Below are 17491 nucleotides of genomic sequence, written 5' to 3'. Positions count from 1 at the left end.
AAAAAAAAAAAAAAAAAAAAAAAAAAAAAAAAAAAAAAAACGAAATAGGTTTGTTTTTATGCATGTTTGGTTCACGTACTTTTTATGTTATGGAATAGAGTTTAATGAGATGGACTATTCACTTTGCAATGTGAATATCAAATTCTAAGGCCATATGGTGTTAGCTATTCCATTTTTTTAGGATTAGAATTGAATAGCCATAAAAACTATCTCAACCTCTTTTACCTTTTCTTTTTTTTTTTTAATACTACTGACTCTATTACAATGCAGTATCTGTTCAACCTCTCAACCTTTCTTACTTTACTCTCTTTATTTTATTTACGATCGATTAAATCACACATTTACATTTTTGTATACTACAAAGTGAATCCAAATCAAGTTATAACCAAACTTTTGTTCAGTTTAAAACTTCCGGTACAAAACACTTGAATAATTTTTATTTACTTAGAAAAAAATTAAAAAATCTATTCAATCCCATCTAAACTTTTACTTAACGGGACCGCAGCCTAACATATTTTTTTTTGTACTTAAAAAATGTCACGGGCTCTCAAAAAGACAAAAACCCAGATTTCCCATAGGTTTTCTTCACATCTTCACAGAAAAACCGTACACAATTTTAAAAAGAAATTTAAACCCTAATTTTTTTTTTCTACCATGAATTTTTCTTTTTGTCTTCTTCTACATACTTCAGTTTATTTTTTTCTTCTTCTTCTTTCTCTCTCTTAATTTCAACTTCCCTCCACTGTAAGCTTAGCCGCTCAGGTATTTATTTATTAATTTATTTCATTTTTTTCATCCCATTATTTTAAATATGGTAAAAACTCGTGTAAGACAGTCTCACAAATTATTGTTTGTCAAATGGGTCGAGCCAAGATAAAATTTAATACTTATACTGAAAAAATAAAATACTTGTACATTTTGATTTAAAAGTTTAATACTTATATGGGAAAGTATAATACTTTTGAAGAAAATTGGAATACTTTTACATATTGATTTAAAAGTATTACATTTTTTCTTATAAGTAACAAGTTCAAATAATTCTTTAGAAAGAGATTTCTTCTTAATCAATTAACAATAATAGCTGCATTAACATTCAATATAAAATTTGGTAAAATTTTAAATCAAACAAACTTTATTTTTATATTGCTAACTGCTTAAAAGTTAGTTAATCTTACTCCGAATTAATCTAATAAATTTGCATCAAATGATAAAAAAAAAGATTTAATTAAAATGTTTTTCATGTAGAAATAATTTTTAAAAAAAATATTTTTTACTAGTAGTATCCAATCAATCTCACCATGATCCAATTGACTTTGCAAATTGCAATGTAAATATTATTATTCACTTTGCAAATTGCAATGTAAATATCAATTTCCAAGGCCCCATGATGTTAGCTATTCCATTTTATTAGGATCAAAAAAGCTATAAAAACTATCTTAACTTATCTTACCTTATACTCCTTATATTTTATTTATGATGGATTAAAATCACACACATGATGGTTTAGGTTCATGTACACTAGCTTTTCCCCTTGTACTACCGGATGGGTTAGGCTAATCCTTGGCCTTTAAGCCTTGACGATAAATGATGCCATGATGGTTGAAGATTGACTTGGAAATTGGAATCAATAAGATTGGGGGTTACAAAATTAAAGTAATTTCCGTTTTGTAATTGACTTCCTTATTTGTGGGGCTTGATTGCTTTAATATGAAAGGTTAATTTGTTCAAATCATGTAGCATGAATTGGGAAATTTATTACCCTAATTATGGTAGAATTAACATATATAAATACCCCTGAAAAGGATAATGCAGGGGATTTTTTTCAACTTTCTTTAGGCAATAAAATACTATTTTGAGTTTGATTGTTTTACTTTTATTATTTTTTCTCCCAAAAAGGTTGAATCCCAAACTTCAAAGACACCCACACCCTGATCCGAGAAAGTATTTGGGAGAATGTAAATCACAATGACTTAATGACTCAGCAACCAGAGTCAAATGCTGGTTCGCACAAGGGATCTTTCCACTTTAGGCATAATCTCCACATTGTTGCCGTTGATTTGAAACTTGGTCTCTTCTCCAATACTGTCTATTGAACCATTGAACTAAGTCGGTGCGAACTACTTTTATTGTTTTCTTGTAACTCGGGTGACTGTGTTGGTCTATCCTGAACTACAGTAATCATAAAACCAACACTACCGACTTTCATTAATTAATCACTAAATACATGTCACTGTACTAACACTCATATCAGCTTACTGATCGACTGATGAATGAGAATCTGAGAAATTAGATGATAAGCTGCATCGGTAAGATGAACGCCGTCCCAATTCACGGCGTGGCCTGGGCGGGGGCATACGTCAGTACCATTGGTTCCGCAAGGTTTGGTCGGGTTAATATTATACTTCCCGCCCCCTCCGCAGCAGGCTTTAAGCAACCACTCCTTATCGAATCCATATGAAGACGGTTTCTGGAGAATTTCCAGGAAAGCGCCTTCGTAGTCGCCGTAAACGATCGCAACGCCCTCGCCGGAGAGTTGTCGATTGAGCGAAAACAGAGCGCGTTTTAAAAAGCGGTTGTGGTAGGAACTGAAGGCGTTGAACGCTTTCAGGCATCCAAAGGCGTCGTAATCCGCCGGATCGGAGGCGTTGGAAGAGGAGGCGAGTAGCGGCGGCAAGCAGCCGAACGGGGACGGGCCGGGAACCACGATCCGCTTAGCTCCGAGATGGACGATCCGTTTAATTCCGTGGATTATTGCGGCGACGACGTAAGGTACGACGTTAGCCCTAATTTCTTCAATCGGCCTTCCTTGGCGAATGAAGGAGAAGTAATCGTTCCCGCCAAATTCCCCGAAAATGAACAGCGAATCTTCCAGGGATTCCGATCGCGATGCCGTAGAGTTGAGGTGCGTCTCGAACCATTCCAATTGCTTGCTAATCGGCGGTCTGAAATTCGAAATGTTAACTTTCCTCTCTGCGAAAAATTCCTCGTCCAGCGCCGTGGCTCCTGCGACGGCGAAATTAACGCCGTGAGCGAATGAACCGTTGGTGTTCAGGTAGGCGTCGAGGAACGGGAGATTGAGAGCGGCGGCGATGAAGTCAACGATGAGACGACCGTCGGAGATCCGACCTGTGGGTTTTCCGAAGAAGGTCTGTCCGTAAGGGAGGTGTTCCGGGGGGTAATAGCCACTGCCTCCAGGCCTGGGGAGGCGGATTAAGTTTCCAGTGTCGGCTAGGGAATCGCCGAACTGGTAGATGCGTTTGAAGGAGGGAAAAGGCGGGGAGTTGGCAGCGAAGGCTAAAGGGAAGAGAATGAAAGCAGTGAGAATGAAGGAAGACGCCATGGCAGATTGCAGACTGCATATAAAAGGGTACTGCACTATCTTCTGTTTTCTCCAATTACACTCCGTATTTATAGGATAGCTATGAAGTTCTCAGGATTTTTTAACGGTAAATCAATTGTCAAATCACCAAAATTAGAGTAATAGCCATAATTGTGTATTTTTGTCATCAGCCCAAATTATTAGTATTAATTCTTTAAAAAACTACATGTCAAGTACCTTGTCTTATAATGTCACCAAGTTACTTCCTCGTATGAGAGATTGTAGATTCATCTCTCAGTGCATAATTACATGTTAGTGACATGTAGTAACAGTTAAATGTAATTGTCACATTTTTAGCATAAAATGTGTCAAATAGGTCATCGAACTTTACCTGAAAAATCAATTAGGCCCTTAAAGATTTCAAAGTTACAATTAGCTACATAAACATATCAATTTAGCTTATCAAGGCGTAATTACCCGTTAGTGACCTGTAATACCAGGTAAATGTAAATGTCATCACTTTTTAAGCATAAAATGTTTCAAATAGGCATCAATTAGGCTCTTAAACTATTTAAAGTTGTAATTTGGTACATAAACATGCCAATTTAGTTCATCAATTCATAATTACTTGTTAGTGACCTGTAATAACACGTAAATGTAAATATAACTTTTTTAGCATAAAATGTATCAAATAGACCATTGAACATTTACTGAAAAATCAATTAGGCCCTTAAAGTTTTTAAAGTTGTAATTAGGTATATAAACATATATATTTAGTTAATCAATATGTAATTACCTGTTAGTGACCTGTAATACCAGGTAATGTAAATGTTACTTTTTTCGCATAAAATGTGTCAAATTGGCCATTGAACTTTACCTGAAAAATCAATTAGGCCCTCAAACCTTTTAAAGTTGAAATTAGGTACATAAACATGTCAATTTAGTTTATAATGCATAATTACTTGTTAGTGACATGTAATACCAGGTAAATTTAAATGTCACTTTTTTTGCATTAAATGTGTCAAATAGGCATCAATTAGGCTCTTAAACTATTTAAAATTGTAATTTGGTACATAAACATGCCAATTTAGTTCATCAAGTCATAATTACTTGAGTTACCTGTAATAACAGGTAAATGTAAATATAACTTTTTTAGCATAAAATGTGTCAAATAGGCCATTGAACTGTACCTGAGAAATCAATTAGGCCTTAACATTTTTAAAGTCGCAATTAGGTACATAAACATATCAATTTACTTCATCAAGGCGTAATTACCTTTTAGTAACCTGTAATACCAAATAAATGTAAATATTACTTTTTTCGCATAAAATGTGTCATTGAACTTTACCTGAAAAATCAATTAGGCCCTTAAAGTTTTTAAATTGCAATTAGGTACATAAACATATATATTTAATTAATCAAGACGTAATTACCTGTTAGTGACCTGTAATACCAGGTAAATATAAATGTTATTTTTTTCGCATAAAATGTGTCAAATTGGCCATTGAACTTTACCTGAAAAATCAATTAGGCCCTCAAACATTTTAAAGTTGCAATTAGGTACATAAACATGTCAATTTAGTTTATAAGGCATAATTACCTGTTAGTGACCTGTAATACCAGGTAAATATAAATGTTATTTTTTTCGCATAAAATGTGTCAAATTGGCCATTGAACTTTACCTGAAAAATCAATTAGGCCCTCAAACATTTTAAAGTTGCAATTAGGTACATAAACATGTCAATTTAGTTTATAAGGCATAATTACCTGTTAGTGACCTGTAATACCAGGTAAATTTAAATGTCACTTTTTTTTTTGCATAAAATGTGTCAAATAGGCATCAATTAGGCTCTTAAACTATTTAAAATTGTAATTTGGTACATAAACATGCCAATTTAGTTCATCAAGTCATAATTACTTGTTAGTGACATTTAATAACAGGTAAATGTAAATATAACTTTTTTAGCATAAAGTGTGTCAAATAGGCCATTGAACTTTACTTGAGAAATCAATTAGGCCCTTAAAGTTTTTAAAGATGCAATTAGATACATAAACATATCAATTTAGTTCATTAAGGCGTAATTACCTGTTAGTGACCTGTAATACCAGGTAAATGTAAATGTTACTTTTTTCGCATAAAATGTGTCAAATAGGCATCAATTAGGCTCTCAAATTATTTAAAGTTGCAATTTGGTACATAAACATGCCAATTTAGTTCATTAAGTCATAATTACTTGTTAGTGACCTGTAATAACAAGTAAATGTAAATGTCACTTTTTTAGCATAAAATGTGTCAAATAGAACATCGAACTTTACCTGAAAAATCAATTAGGCCCTCAAAGTTTTTAAAGTTGCAATTAGCTACATAAACATATCAATTTAGCTCATCAAGACGTAATTACCTGTTAGTGACCTGTAATACCAGGTAAATGTAAATGTCACTTTTAAAGCATAAAATGTGTCAAATAGGCATCAATTAGGCTCTTAAACTATTTACAGCACGTTTGGTTCGCGGAATGAATTTTAAGGGAATAGGAATACTATTCCATAAGGAATGGAATAGGTAAGGAATAGAATATAAATTGTACTCCGGCGTTTGGTTCGCGGAAGGAATAGACTTGGGAATTGTATTCCAGCGTTTCGTTCGCGGAAGGAATAGAAATGGAATATATATTTAAAAGACATAAATGCCCTTGTACAAATTTATTATTATTATTATTATTATTATTATTATTATTATTATTATTATTATTATTATTACTACTACTACTACTACTACTAATATATAATATTTTTATATAATATTATTCTATAGGAATTACAATATTAAAAAATAATCTATAAATTATGTAAAAAAATATTCATATAAATAACAAACAAATTTAAAGAGCATTTAATAATATTCAGAAGAAAAAATTATTAAGTATTCAAAAAGTTGGTTTGAGATGTGTGTCTCTCCTTATTTCAAGGATTCTTCCTGCAACAAATAATTAGATATTTAAGAGTTCTAATATTACTATAAAATGTGATTGGGTTTATTCTAAGCAGATGTGGATGCTGTTTTCAGACTCAGAGGTAATGTGTTGTGTTTATAATTAATGTTGGCTTTGGTCTGTTATAATCATATTTCCTTGATTCTGTTAAATCGAAGTATGCTTTTACTGTTCTAATCATCAGATCCAAAGGATTTTCTAATGGATTATAATGAACCACCAGGGATTTTTTATATCAGACTGGCAGGGTATTGACAGGATTACTTCTCCTGCTCATTCAAACTACACATATTCTGTTGAGGCTGGCATTCTAGCTGGCATAGACATGGTAAGTGGCTTTTCTCCAACATTGCAACAATATGCTTGTACATAACTACATATTAAGTTTTAAAAAAAAAACAGTTTCTAGTCACTTCTGCTCATTAGATTTGCCATGCTTGACAACTTAGGAAGCCTAACTTGGAGGCGTCAAATCGATTCTATGCAGGTTATGGTGCCTTACAAGTAGGAAAGACCTTATGGGCAATATGGAATCCAGTGCTCTCATCATACATTTCTGTTATTATTTATTAGCAAGAAACATCTTCCCTCCAATGAATTTTGACCCCGTCGTAGTTCTCAATCATTTCATGGCATCGGGCGTGGTTGAACTATCTACGATGGAGGGAGCTCCCTTGGTGTTTATAGATGAAAAAAATCTAATGTATTTATTATTAAGTTTTACTACATAATTAGGCTACATGATCATATCTGATTTATTTATTTATTTTAATAATGATAATAATCATTTTAATAATATGTCAGGAAAATCTTGTTACCAAAAAGGGTAAAAATGGAAATAAAATAAAATATCTATTCCTAATAGGCCAGTAATAGGCTAATACCAAGGGGAAGGGGGTGCTGATAATAACTATTACCCTTGCAAGGTTAATAGCTCATTCCCAGGAACATTGTTCCTGGGAATACAGATGTCTACCAAACAACGGAATAGGCTATTATTGAGAATGCTATGCCATTCCCTGCCTATTCCGTGAACCAAACATCCTGTTAAAGTTGCGATTTGATATATAAACATGCCAATTTAGTTCATCAATTCATAATTACTTGTTACTGACCTGTAATAACAGGTAAATGTAAATATAACTTTTTTTAGCATAAAATGTGTCAAATAGGCCATTGAACATTTACTGAAAAATCAATTATGCCTTAAAGTTTTTAAAGTTGCAATTAGGTACATAAACATATATATTTAGTTAATCATTACCTGTTAGTGACCTGTAATACCAGGTAATGTAAATGTCATTTTTTTCGCATAAAATGTGTCAAATAGGTATTAATTAGGCTCTCAAACTATTTAAAGTTGCAATTTGGTAAATAAGCATGCCAATTTAGTCCATTAAGTCATAATTACCTGTTAGTGACATGTAATAACAGGTAAATGTAAATGTCACTTTTTTAGCATAAAATGTGTCAAATAGGTCATCGAACTTTACCTGAAAAATCAGTTAGGCCCTTAAAGTTTTTAAAGTTGTAATTAGCTACATAAACATATCAATTTAGTTCATCAAGGCGTAATTACCTGTTAGTGACCTGTAATACCAGGTAAATGTAAATATCACTTTTTAAGCATAAAATGTGTCAAATAGGAATCAATTAGGCTCTTAAACTATTTAAAGTTGCAATTTGGTACATAAACATGGCAATTTAGTTCATCAATTCATAATTACTTGTTAGTGACCTGTAATAATAGGTAAACGTAAATATAAATTTTTTAGCATAAAATGTGTCAAATAAGCCATTGAACATTTACTGAAAAATCAATTAGGCCCTCAAAGTTTTTAAAGTTGCAATTTGATACATAAACATATATATTTAGTTAAACAAGACGTAATTACCTGTTAATAACCTGTAATACCAGGTAAATTTAAATGTCACTTTTTTTTGCATAAAATGTGTCAAATTTGCATCAATTAGGCTCTTAAACTATTTAAAATTGTAATTTGGTACATAAACATGCCAATTTAGTTCATCAAGTCATAATTACTTGTTAGCGACCTGAAATAACAGGTAATTGTAAATATAACTTTTTTAGCATAAAGTGTGTCAAATAGGCCATTGAACTTTACCTGACAAATTGATTAGGCCCTTAAAGTTTTTAAACCTGCAATTAGGCACATAAACATATATATTTAGTTAATCAAGATGTAATTATCTGTTAGTGACCTGTAGTACCAGATAAATGTAAATGTTACATTTTTCGCATAAAATGTGTCAAATAGTCATCAATTAGGCTCTCAAACTATTTAAAGTGACCTTTAATAACAGGTAAATGTAATGTCACTTTTGTTAGCATAAAATGTGTCAAATAGGCCATCAAACTTTACCAGAAAAATCAATTAGGCCCTTAAAGTTTTTAAAGGTGCAATTAGGTATATAAACATGTATATTTAATTAATCAAGACGTAATTACCTGTTAATGACCTGTAATAACAGGTAATTGTAAATGTTACTTTTTTAGAATAAAATGTGTCAAATATGTCATCGAACATTACCTGAAAAATAAATTTGGCCCTTAACATTTTTAAAGTTGCAATTAGCTACATAAACATATCAATTTAGCTCATCAAGGCGTAATTACCTGTTAGTGACCTATAATACCAAGTAAATGTAAATGTCACTTTTTAAGCATAAAATGTGTCAAATAGGTATCAATTAGGCTCTTAAACTATTTAAAGTTTTAATTTGGTACATAAACATTCCAATTTAGTTCATCAAGTCATAATTACTTGTTAGTGACCTGTAATAACAGGTAATTGTAAATGTCATTTTTTTACAATAAAATGTGTCAAATAAGCCATCGAACTTTACCTGACAAATTGATTAGGCCCTTAAAGTTTTTAAACCTGCAATTAGGCACATAAACATATATATTTAGTTAATCAAGATGTAATTCCCTGTTAGTGACCTGTAGTACCAGGTAAATGTAAATGTTACATTTTTCGCATAAAATGTGTCAAATAGTCATCAATTAGGCTCTCAAACTATTTAAAGTTGCAATTTGGTACATAAACATGCCAATTTAGTTCATTAATCCATAATTACCTGTTAGTAACCTGTAATACCAGGTAAATGTAAATGTTATTTTTTTCGCATAAAATGTGTCAAATTGGCCATCGAACTTTACCTGAAAAATCAATTAGGCCCTCAAACATTTTAAAGTTTCAATTAGGTACATAAACATGTCAATTTAGTTTATAAGTCATTAATTACCTGTTAGTGATCTGTAATACCAGGTAAATTTAAATGTCACTTTTTTTTGCATAAAATGTGTCAAATAGGCATCAATTAGGCTCTCAAACTATTTAAAGTTGCAATTTGGTACATACACATGCCAATTTAGTACATTAAGTCATAATTACCTGTTAATGACCTTTAATAACAGGTAAATGTAAATGTCACTTTTGTTAGCATAAAATATGTCAAATAGGCCATCGAACTTTACCTGAAAAATCAATTAGGCCCTTAAAGTTTTTAAAGGTGCAATTAGGTATATAAACATATATATTATTTAATCAAGACGTAATTACCTGTTAATGACCTGTAATAACAGGTAATTGTAAATGTCACTTTTTTAGAATAAAATGTGTCAAATAGGCCATCGAACATTACCTGAAAAATAAATTTGGCCCTTAACATTTTTAAAGTTGCAATTAGCTACATAAACATATCAATTTAGCTCATCAAGGCGTAATTACATGTTAGTGACCTATAATACCAAGTAAATGTAAATGTCACTTTTTAAGCATAAAATGTGTCAAATAGGCATCAATTAGGCTCTTAAACTATTAAAAGTTGCAATTTCGTACATAAACATGCCAATTTAGATCATCAATTAATAATTACTTGTTAGTGACCTGTAATAACAGGTAAATGTAAATATAACTTTTTTTAGCACAAAATGTGTCAAATAGGTCATTAAACATTTACTGAAAAATCAATTAGGACCTTAAAGTTTTTAAAGCTATAATTAGGTACATAAACATATATATTTACTTAATCAAGATGTAATTACCTGTTAGTGACCTGTAATAGCAGGTAAATTTAAATGTCACTTTTTTCGCATAAAATGTGTCAAATAGGCATCAATTAGGCTCTTAAACTATTTAAAGTTGCAATTTGGTACATAAACATGCAAATTAAGTTCATCAATTCATAATTACTTGTTAGTGACCTGTAATAATAGGTAATGTAAATGTCACTTTTTTAGCATAAAATGTGCTAAATAGGCCCTTAAAGTTTTTAAGTTGCAATTAGATACATAAATATATATATATATATATATATATTTAGTTAATCAAGACGTAATTAACTGTTAGTAACCTGTAATACCAGGTAAATGTAAATGTTACTTTTTTCGTATAAAATGTTTGAAATTGGCCATCGAACTTTACCTGAAAAATCAATTAGGCCCTCAAACATTTTAAAGTTGCAATTAGATACATAAACATGTCAATTTAGTTTATAAGGCATAATTACCTGTTAGTGACCTGTTATACTAGGTAAATTTAAATGTCACTTTTTTTGCATAAAATGTGACAAATAGGCATCAATTAGTCTCTTAAACTATTTAAAGTCTGAATTTGGTACATAAACATGACAATTTAGTTCAGTAAGTCATAATTACTTGTTAGTGAGTTGTAATACCAGGTAAATGTAAATGTTACTTTTTTCGCATAAAATGTGTCATATTGGCCATCGAACTTTACCTGAAAAATCAATTAGGCGCTCAAACCTTTTAAAGTTGTAATTAGGTACATAAACATGTCAATTTAGTTTACAAGTCATTAATTATCTGTTAGTGACCTGTAATACCAGGTAAATTTAAATGTCACTTTTTTTTGCATAAAATGTGTCAAATAGACATCAATTAGGCTCTTAAACTATTTAAAGTTGGAATTTGGTACATAAACATGACAATTTAGTTCATCAAGTCATAATTACTTGTTAGTGAGTTGTAACAACAGGTAAATGTAAATGTCACTTTTTTTGCATAAAATGTGTCAAATAGGCCATCGAACTTTACCTGAAAAATAATTTAGGTCCGTAAAGATTTTACAGTTGCAATTAGCTACATAAACATATCAGTTTAGCTTATCAAGGCGTAATTACCTGTTATTGACCTGTAATACCAGGTAATGTAAATGTCACATTTTAATCATAAAATGTGTCAAATAGGCATCAATTAGGCTCTTAAACTATTTAAAGTTGCAATTTGGTACATAAACATGCCAATTTAGTTCATCAATTCATAATTACTTGTTAGTGAACTGTAATAACAGGTAAACGTAAATATAACTTTTTTTTGCATAAAATGTGTCAAATAAGCCATTGAACATTTACTGAAAAATCAATTAGGCCCTTAAAATTTTTAAAGTTGCAATTAGGTACATAAACATATATATTTAGTTAAACAAGACGTAATTACCTGTTATTGACCTGTAATACCAGGTAAATTTAAATGTCACTTTTTTTGCATAATATGTGTCAAATAGGCATCAATTTGGCTCTTAAACTATTTAAATTTAGAATTTGGTACATAAACATGCCAATTTAGTTCATCAAGTCATAATTACTTGTTAGTGACCTGTAATAACAGGTAATAGTAAATATAACTTTTTTAGCATAAAGTGTCTCAAATAGGCCATTGAACTTTACCTGAAAAATCGATTAGGCCCTTAAAGTTTTTAAAGCTTCAATTAGGTACATAAACATATATATTTAGTTAATCAAGATGTAATTACCTGTTAGTGACCTGTAATACAAGGTAAATGTAAATGTTACTTTTTTCTCATAAAATGTTTCAAATAGGGATCAATTAGGCTCTCAAACTATTTAAAGTTGCAATTTGGTACATAAACATGAAAATTTAGTTCATCAATTCATAATTACTTGTTAGTGACCTGTAATAACAGGTAAATGTCACTTTTTTAGCATAAAATGTGCTAAATAGGCCCTTAATGTTTTTAGGTTGCAATTAGGTACATAAACATATATATTTAGTTAATCAAGACGTAATTTCCTGTTAGTGACCTGTAATACCAGGTAAATGTAAATGTTACTTTTTTCGCATAAAATGTATCAAATTAGCCATCGAACTTTACCTGAAAAATAAATTAGGCTCTCAAACCTTTGAAAGTTGCAATTAGGTACATAAACATGTCAATTTAGTTTATAAGTCATTAATTACCTGTTAGTGACCTGTAATACCAGGTAAATTTAAATGTCACTTTTTTCGCATAAAATGTGTCAAATAGGCATCAATTAAGCTCTCAAACTATTTAAAGTTGCAATTTGGTACATAAACATGCCAATTTAGTACATTAAGTCATAATTACCTGTTAGTGACCTGTAATAACAGGTAAATGTAAATGTCACTTTTTTACAATAAAATGTGTCAAATAGGCCATCGAACTTTACCTGAAAAATCAATTAGGCCCTTAAAGTTTTTAAAGCTGCAATTAGGTACATAAACATATCAATTTAGATCATCAAGGCGTAATTATCTGTTAGTGGCCTGTAATACCAAGTAAATGTAAATGTTACTTTTTTCGCATAAAATGTTTCAAATAGACATCAATATGGCTCTCAAACTATTTAAAGTTGTAATTTGGTACATAAACATGCCAATTTAGTTCATTAATCCATAATTACCTGTTATAACAGATAAATGTAAATGTCACTTTTTTAGCATAAAATGTGTTAAATAGGCCATCGAACTTTGCCTGAAAAATCAGTTAGGCCCTTAAAGTTTTTAAAGTTGCAATTAGCTACATAAACATATCAATTTAGCTCATCAAGGCGTAATTACCTGTTACTGACCTGTAATACCATATAAATGTAAATGTCACGTTTTAAGCATAAAATGTGTCAAATAGGCATCAATTAGGTTCTTAAACTATTTAAAGTTCGAATTTTGTACATAAACATGCCAATTTAGTTTATCAATTTATAATTACTTGTTAGTGACCTGTAATAACAGGTAAATATAAATGTCAATTTTTTAGCATAAAATGTGCCAAATAGGCCATTGGACATTTCCTGAAAAATCAATTAGGCCCTTAAAGTTTTTAAGTTGCAATTAGTTACATAAACATATATATTTAGTTAATCAAGACGTAATTACCTGTTAGTAACCTGTAATACCAGGTAAATGTAAATGTTACTTTTTTCGCATAAAATGTGTCAAATTGGCCATTGAACTTTACATGAAAAATGAATTAGGACCTCAAACCTTTTAAAGTTGCAATTAGGTACATAAACATGTCAATTTAGTTTATAAGGCATAATTACCTGTTAGTGAAATGTAATACCAGGTAAATTTAAATGTCACTTTTTTTTGCATAAAATGTGTCAAATAGGCATCAATTAGGCTCTTAAACTACTACTTGTTAGTGACCTATAATAAAAGGTAAATGTAAATAAAAATTTTTAGCGTAAAATGTGTCAAATAGGCCATTGAACTGTACCTGAAAAATCAATTAGGCCTTAACGTTTATAAAGTTGCTATTAGGTACATAAACATATCAATTTAGTTCATCAAGACGTAATTACTTGTTAGTAACCTGTAATACCAAGTAAATGTATATGTTACTTTTTTCGCATAAAATGTGTCCAATAGGCCATTGAACTTTACTTGAAAAATCAATTAGGCCCTTAAAGTTTTTAAAGTTGCAATTAGGTACATAAACATATATATTTAATTTATCAAGACGTAATTACATGTTAGTGACCTGTAATACCAGGTAATTGTAAATGTTATTTTTTTCGCATAAAATTTGTCAAATTGGCCATCGAACTTTACCTGAATAATCAATTAGGCCCTCAAACATTTTAAAGTTGCAATTAGATACATAAACATGTCAATTTAGTTTATAAAGCATAATTACCTGTTAGTGACATGTAATACCAGGTAAATTTAAATGTCACTTTTTTTTGCATAAAATGTGTCAAATAGACATCAATTAGGCTCTTAAACTATTTAAAGTTGGAATTTGGTACATAAACATGACAATTTAGTTCATCAAGTCATAATTACTTGTTAGTGAGTTGTAATAACAGGTAATTGTAAATATAACTTTTTTAGCATAAAATGTGTCAAATAGGTCATCGAACTTTACCTGAAAAATAATTTAGGTCCGTAAAGTTTTTACAGTTGCAATTAGCTACATAAACATATCAATTTAGCTTATCAAGGCGTAATAACCTATTAATGACCTGTAATACCAGGTAATGTAAATGTCACTTTTTAAGCATAAAATGTGTCAAATAGGCATCAATTAGGCCCTTAAACTATTTAAAGTTGCAATTTGGTACATAAACATGCAAATTTAGTTCATCAATTCATAATTACTTGTTAGTGACCTGTAATAACATATAAATGTAAATGTCACTTTTTTAGCATAAAATGTGCTAAATAGGCCCTTAAAGTTTTTAAGTTGCAATTAGGTACATAAACATATATATTTAGTTAATCAAGACGTAATTACCTGTTAGTGAAATATAATACCAGGTAAATGTAAATGTTACTTTTTTCGCATAAAATTTGTCAAATTGGCCATCGAACTTTACCTGAAAAATCAATTAGGCCTTCAAACATTTTAAAGTTGCAATTAGGTACATAAACATGTCAATTTAGTTTATAAGGCATAATTACCTGTTAGTGAAATGTAATACCAGGTAAATTTAAATGTCACTTTTTTTTTGCATAAAATGTGTCAAATAGGCATCAATTAGGCTCTTCAACTATTTAAAGTTGGAATTTGGTACATAAACATGTCAATTTAGTTCATCAACTCATAATTACTTGTTAGTGACCTGTAATAACAGGTAATTGTAAATATAACTTTTTCAGTATAAAGTGTGTCAAATAGGCCATTGAACTTTACCTGACAAATCGATTAGGCCCTTAAAGTTTTTAAAGCTGCAATTAGTTACATAAACATATATATTTAGTTAATCAAGATGTAATTATCTGTTAGTGATCTGTAATACCAGGTAAATGTAAATGTTACATTTTTCGCATAAAATGTGTCAAATAGGCATCAATTAGGTTCTTAAACTATTTAAAGTTGCAATTTCCTACATAAACATGCCAATTTAATTTATCAATTCATAATTATTTGTTAGTAACCTGTAATAACAGGTAAATATAAATGTCACTTTTTTAGCATAAAATGTGCCAAATAGGCCATTGGACATTTCCTGAAAAATCAATTAAGCCCTTAAAGTTTTTAAGTTGCAATTAGGTACATAAACATATATATTTAGTTAATCAAGACGTAATTACCTGTTAATAACCTGTAATACCAGGTAAATTTAAATGTCACTTTTTTTTGCATAAAATGTGTCAAATTGGCATCAATTAGGCTCTTAAACTATTTAAAATTGTAATTTGGTACATACACATGCCAATTTAGTTCATCAAGTCATAATTACTTGTTAGTGAGTTGTAATACCAGGTAAATGCAAATGTTACTTTTTCGCATAAAATGAGTCAAATTGGCCATCGAACTTTACCTGAAAAATCAATTAGGCGCTCAAACCTTTTAAGGTTTTAATTAGGTACATAAACATGTCAATTTAGTTTATAAGTCATTAATTACGTGTTAGTGACCTGTAATACCAAGTAAATTTAAATGTCACTTTTTTTGCATAAAATGTGTCAAATAGGTATCAATTAGGCTCTCAAACTATTTAAAGTTGCAATTTGGTACATAAACATGCCAATTTAGTACATTAAGTCATAATTACATGTTACTGACCTGTAATAACAGGTAATTGTAAATGTCACTTTTTTAGAATAAAATGTGTAAAATAGGCCATCGAACATTACCTGAAAAATAAATTTGGCCCTTAAAGTTTTTAAAGTTGCAATTAGCTACATAAGCATATCAATTTAGCTCATCAAGGCGTAATTACCTGTTAGTAACCTATAATACCAAGTAAATGTAAATGTCACTTTTTAAGCAATAAATGTGTCAAATAGGCATCAATTAGGCTCTTAAACTATTTAAAGTTGCAATTTGGTACATAAACATGGCAATTTAGTTCATCAATTCATAATTACTTGTTAGTGACCTGTAATAACAGGTAAACGTAAATATAACTTTTTTAGCATAAAATGTGTTAAATAGGCCATTGAACATTTCCTGAAAAATCAATTAGGCCCTTAAAGTTTTTAAAGGTTCAATTAGGTACATAAACATATATATTTAATTCATCAAGACGTAATTAGCTGTTAGTGACCTGTAATACCATGTAAATGTAAATGTTATTTTTTTTCGAATAAAATGCGTCAAATTGGCCATCGAACATTACCTGAAAAATCAATTAGCCCTCAAACCTTTTAAAGTTGCAATTAGGTACATAAACATGTCAATTTAGTTTATAGTGCATAATTACCTGTTAGTGACCTGTAATACCAGGTAAATTTAAATGTCACCTTTTTTGCATAAAATGTGTCAATTAGGCTCTTAAACTATTTAAAATTGTAATTTGGTACATAAACATGCCGATTTAGTTCATCAAGTCATAATTACTTGTTAGTGACCTGTAATAACAGGTAAATGTAAATAAAATTTTTTAGCATAAAATGTGTCAAATAGGCCATTGAACTGTACCTGAAAAATCAATTAGGCCTTAACGTTTTTAGAGTTGCAATTAGATACATAAACATATCAATTTAATTCATCAAGGCGTAATTACGTGTTAGTGACCTGTAATACTAGGTAAATGTAAATGTTAGTTTTTTCGCATAAAATGTGTCAAATTGGCCATTGAACTTTACCTGAAAAATAAATTAGGCCCTCATACCTTTTAAAGTTACAATTAGGTACATAAACATATATATTTAGTTAAACAAGACGTAATTACCTGTTAGTGACCTGTAATACCAGGTAAATGTAAATGTTACTTTTTTCGCATAAAATGTGTCAAATTGGCCATTGAACTTTACCTGAAAACTCAATTAGGCCCTCAAATCTTTTAAAGTTGCAATTAGGTACATAAACATGTCAATTTAGTTTAGAATGCATAATTACCTGTTTGTGACCTGTAATACCAGGTAAATTTAAGTGTCACTTTTTTTTGAGTAAAATGTGTCAATTAGGTATCAATTAGG

General features: G+C 30.2%; 1 protein-coding gene across 1 annotated transcript; it reads right to left on the bottom strand.

Moving 5' to 3' along the window:
- Nucleotides 1–2097: 2097 nt before the first annotated feature.
- LOC116018695 (acetylajmalan esterase-like) lies at nucleotides 2098–3347 on the bottom strand. The gene has a single exon (XM_031258658.1). It carries the CDS (start codon nucleotides 3338–3340, stop codon nucleotides 2243–2245), a length of 1098 nt encoding a protein of 365 aa, XP_031114518.1. The 5' UTR covers nucleotides 3341–3347; the 3' UTR covers nucleotides 2098–2242.
- Between the last annotated feature and the right edge of the window lie 14144 nt (nucleotides 3348–17491).

Source organism: Ipomoea triloba, chromosome 5 (assembly GCF_003576645.1).
Source record: "Ipomoea triloba cultivar NCNSP0323 chromosome 5, ASM357664v1".
In the NCBI taxonomy this organism is placed as follows: Eukaryota; Viridiplantae; Streptophyta; class Magnoliopsida; order Solanales; family Convolvulaceae; genus Ipomoea; species Ipomoea triloba.
The sequence above is the reverse complement of the archived record's forward strand: the minus strand, read 5'-3'. Positions and strand labels throughout refer to the sequence as shown.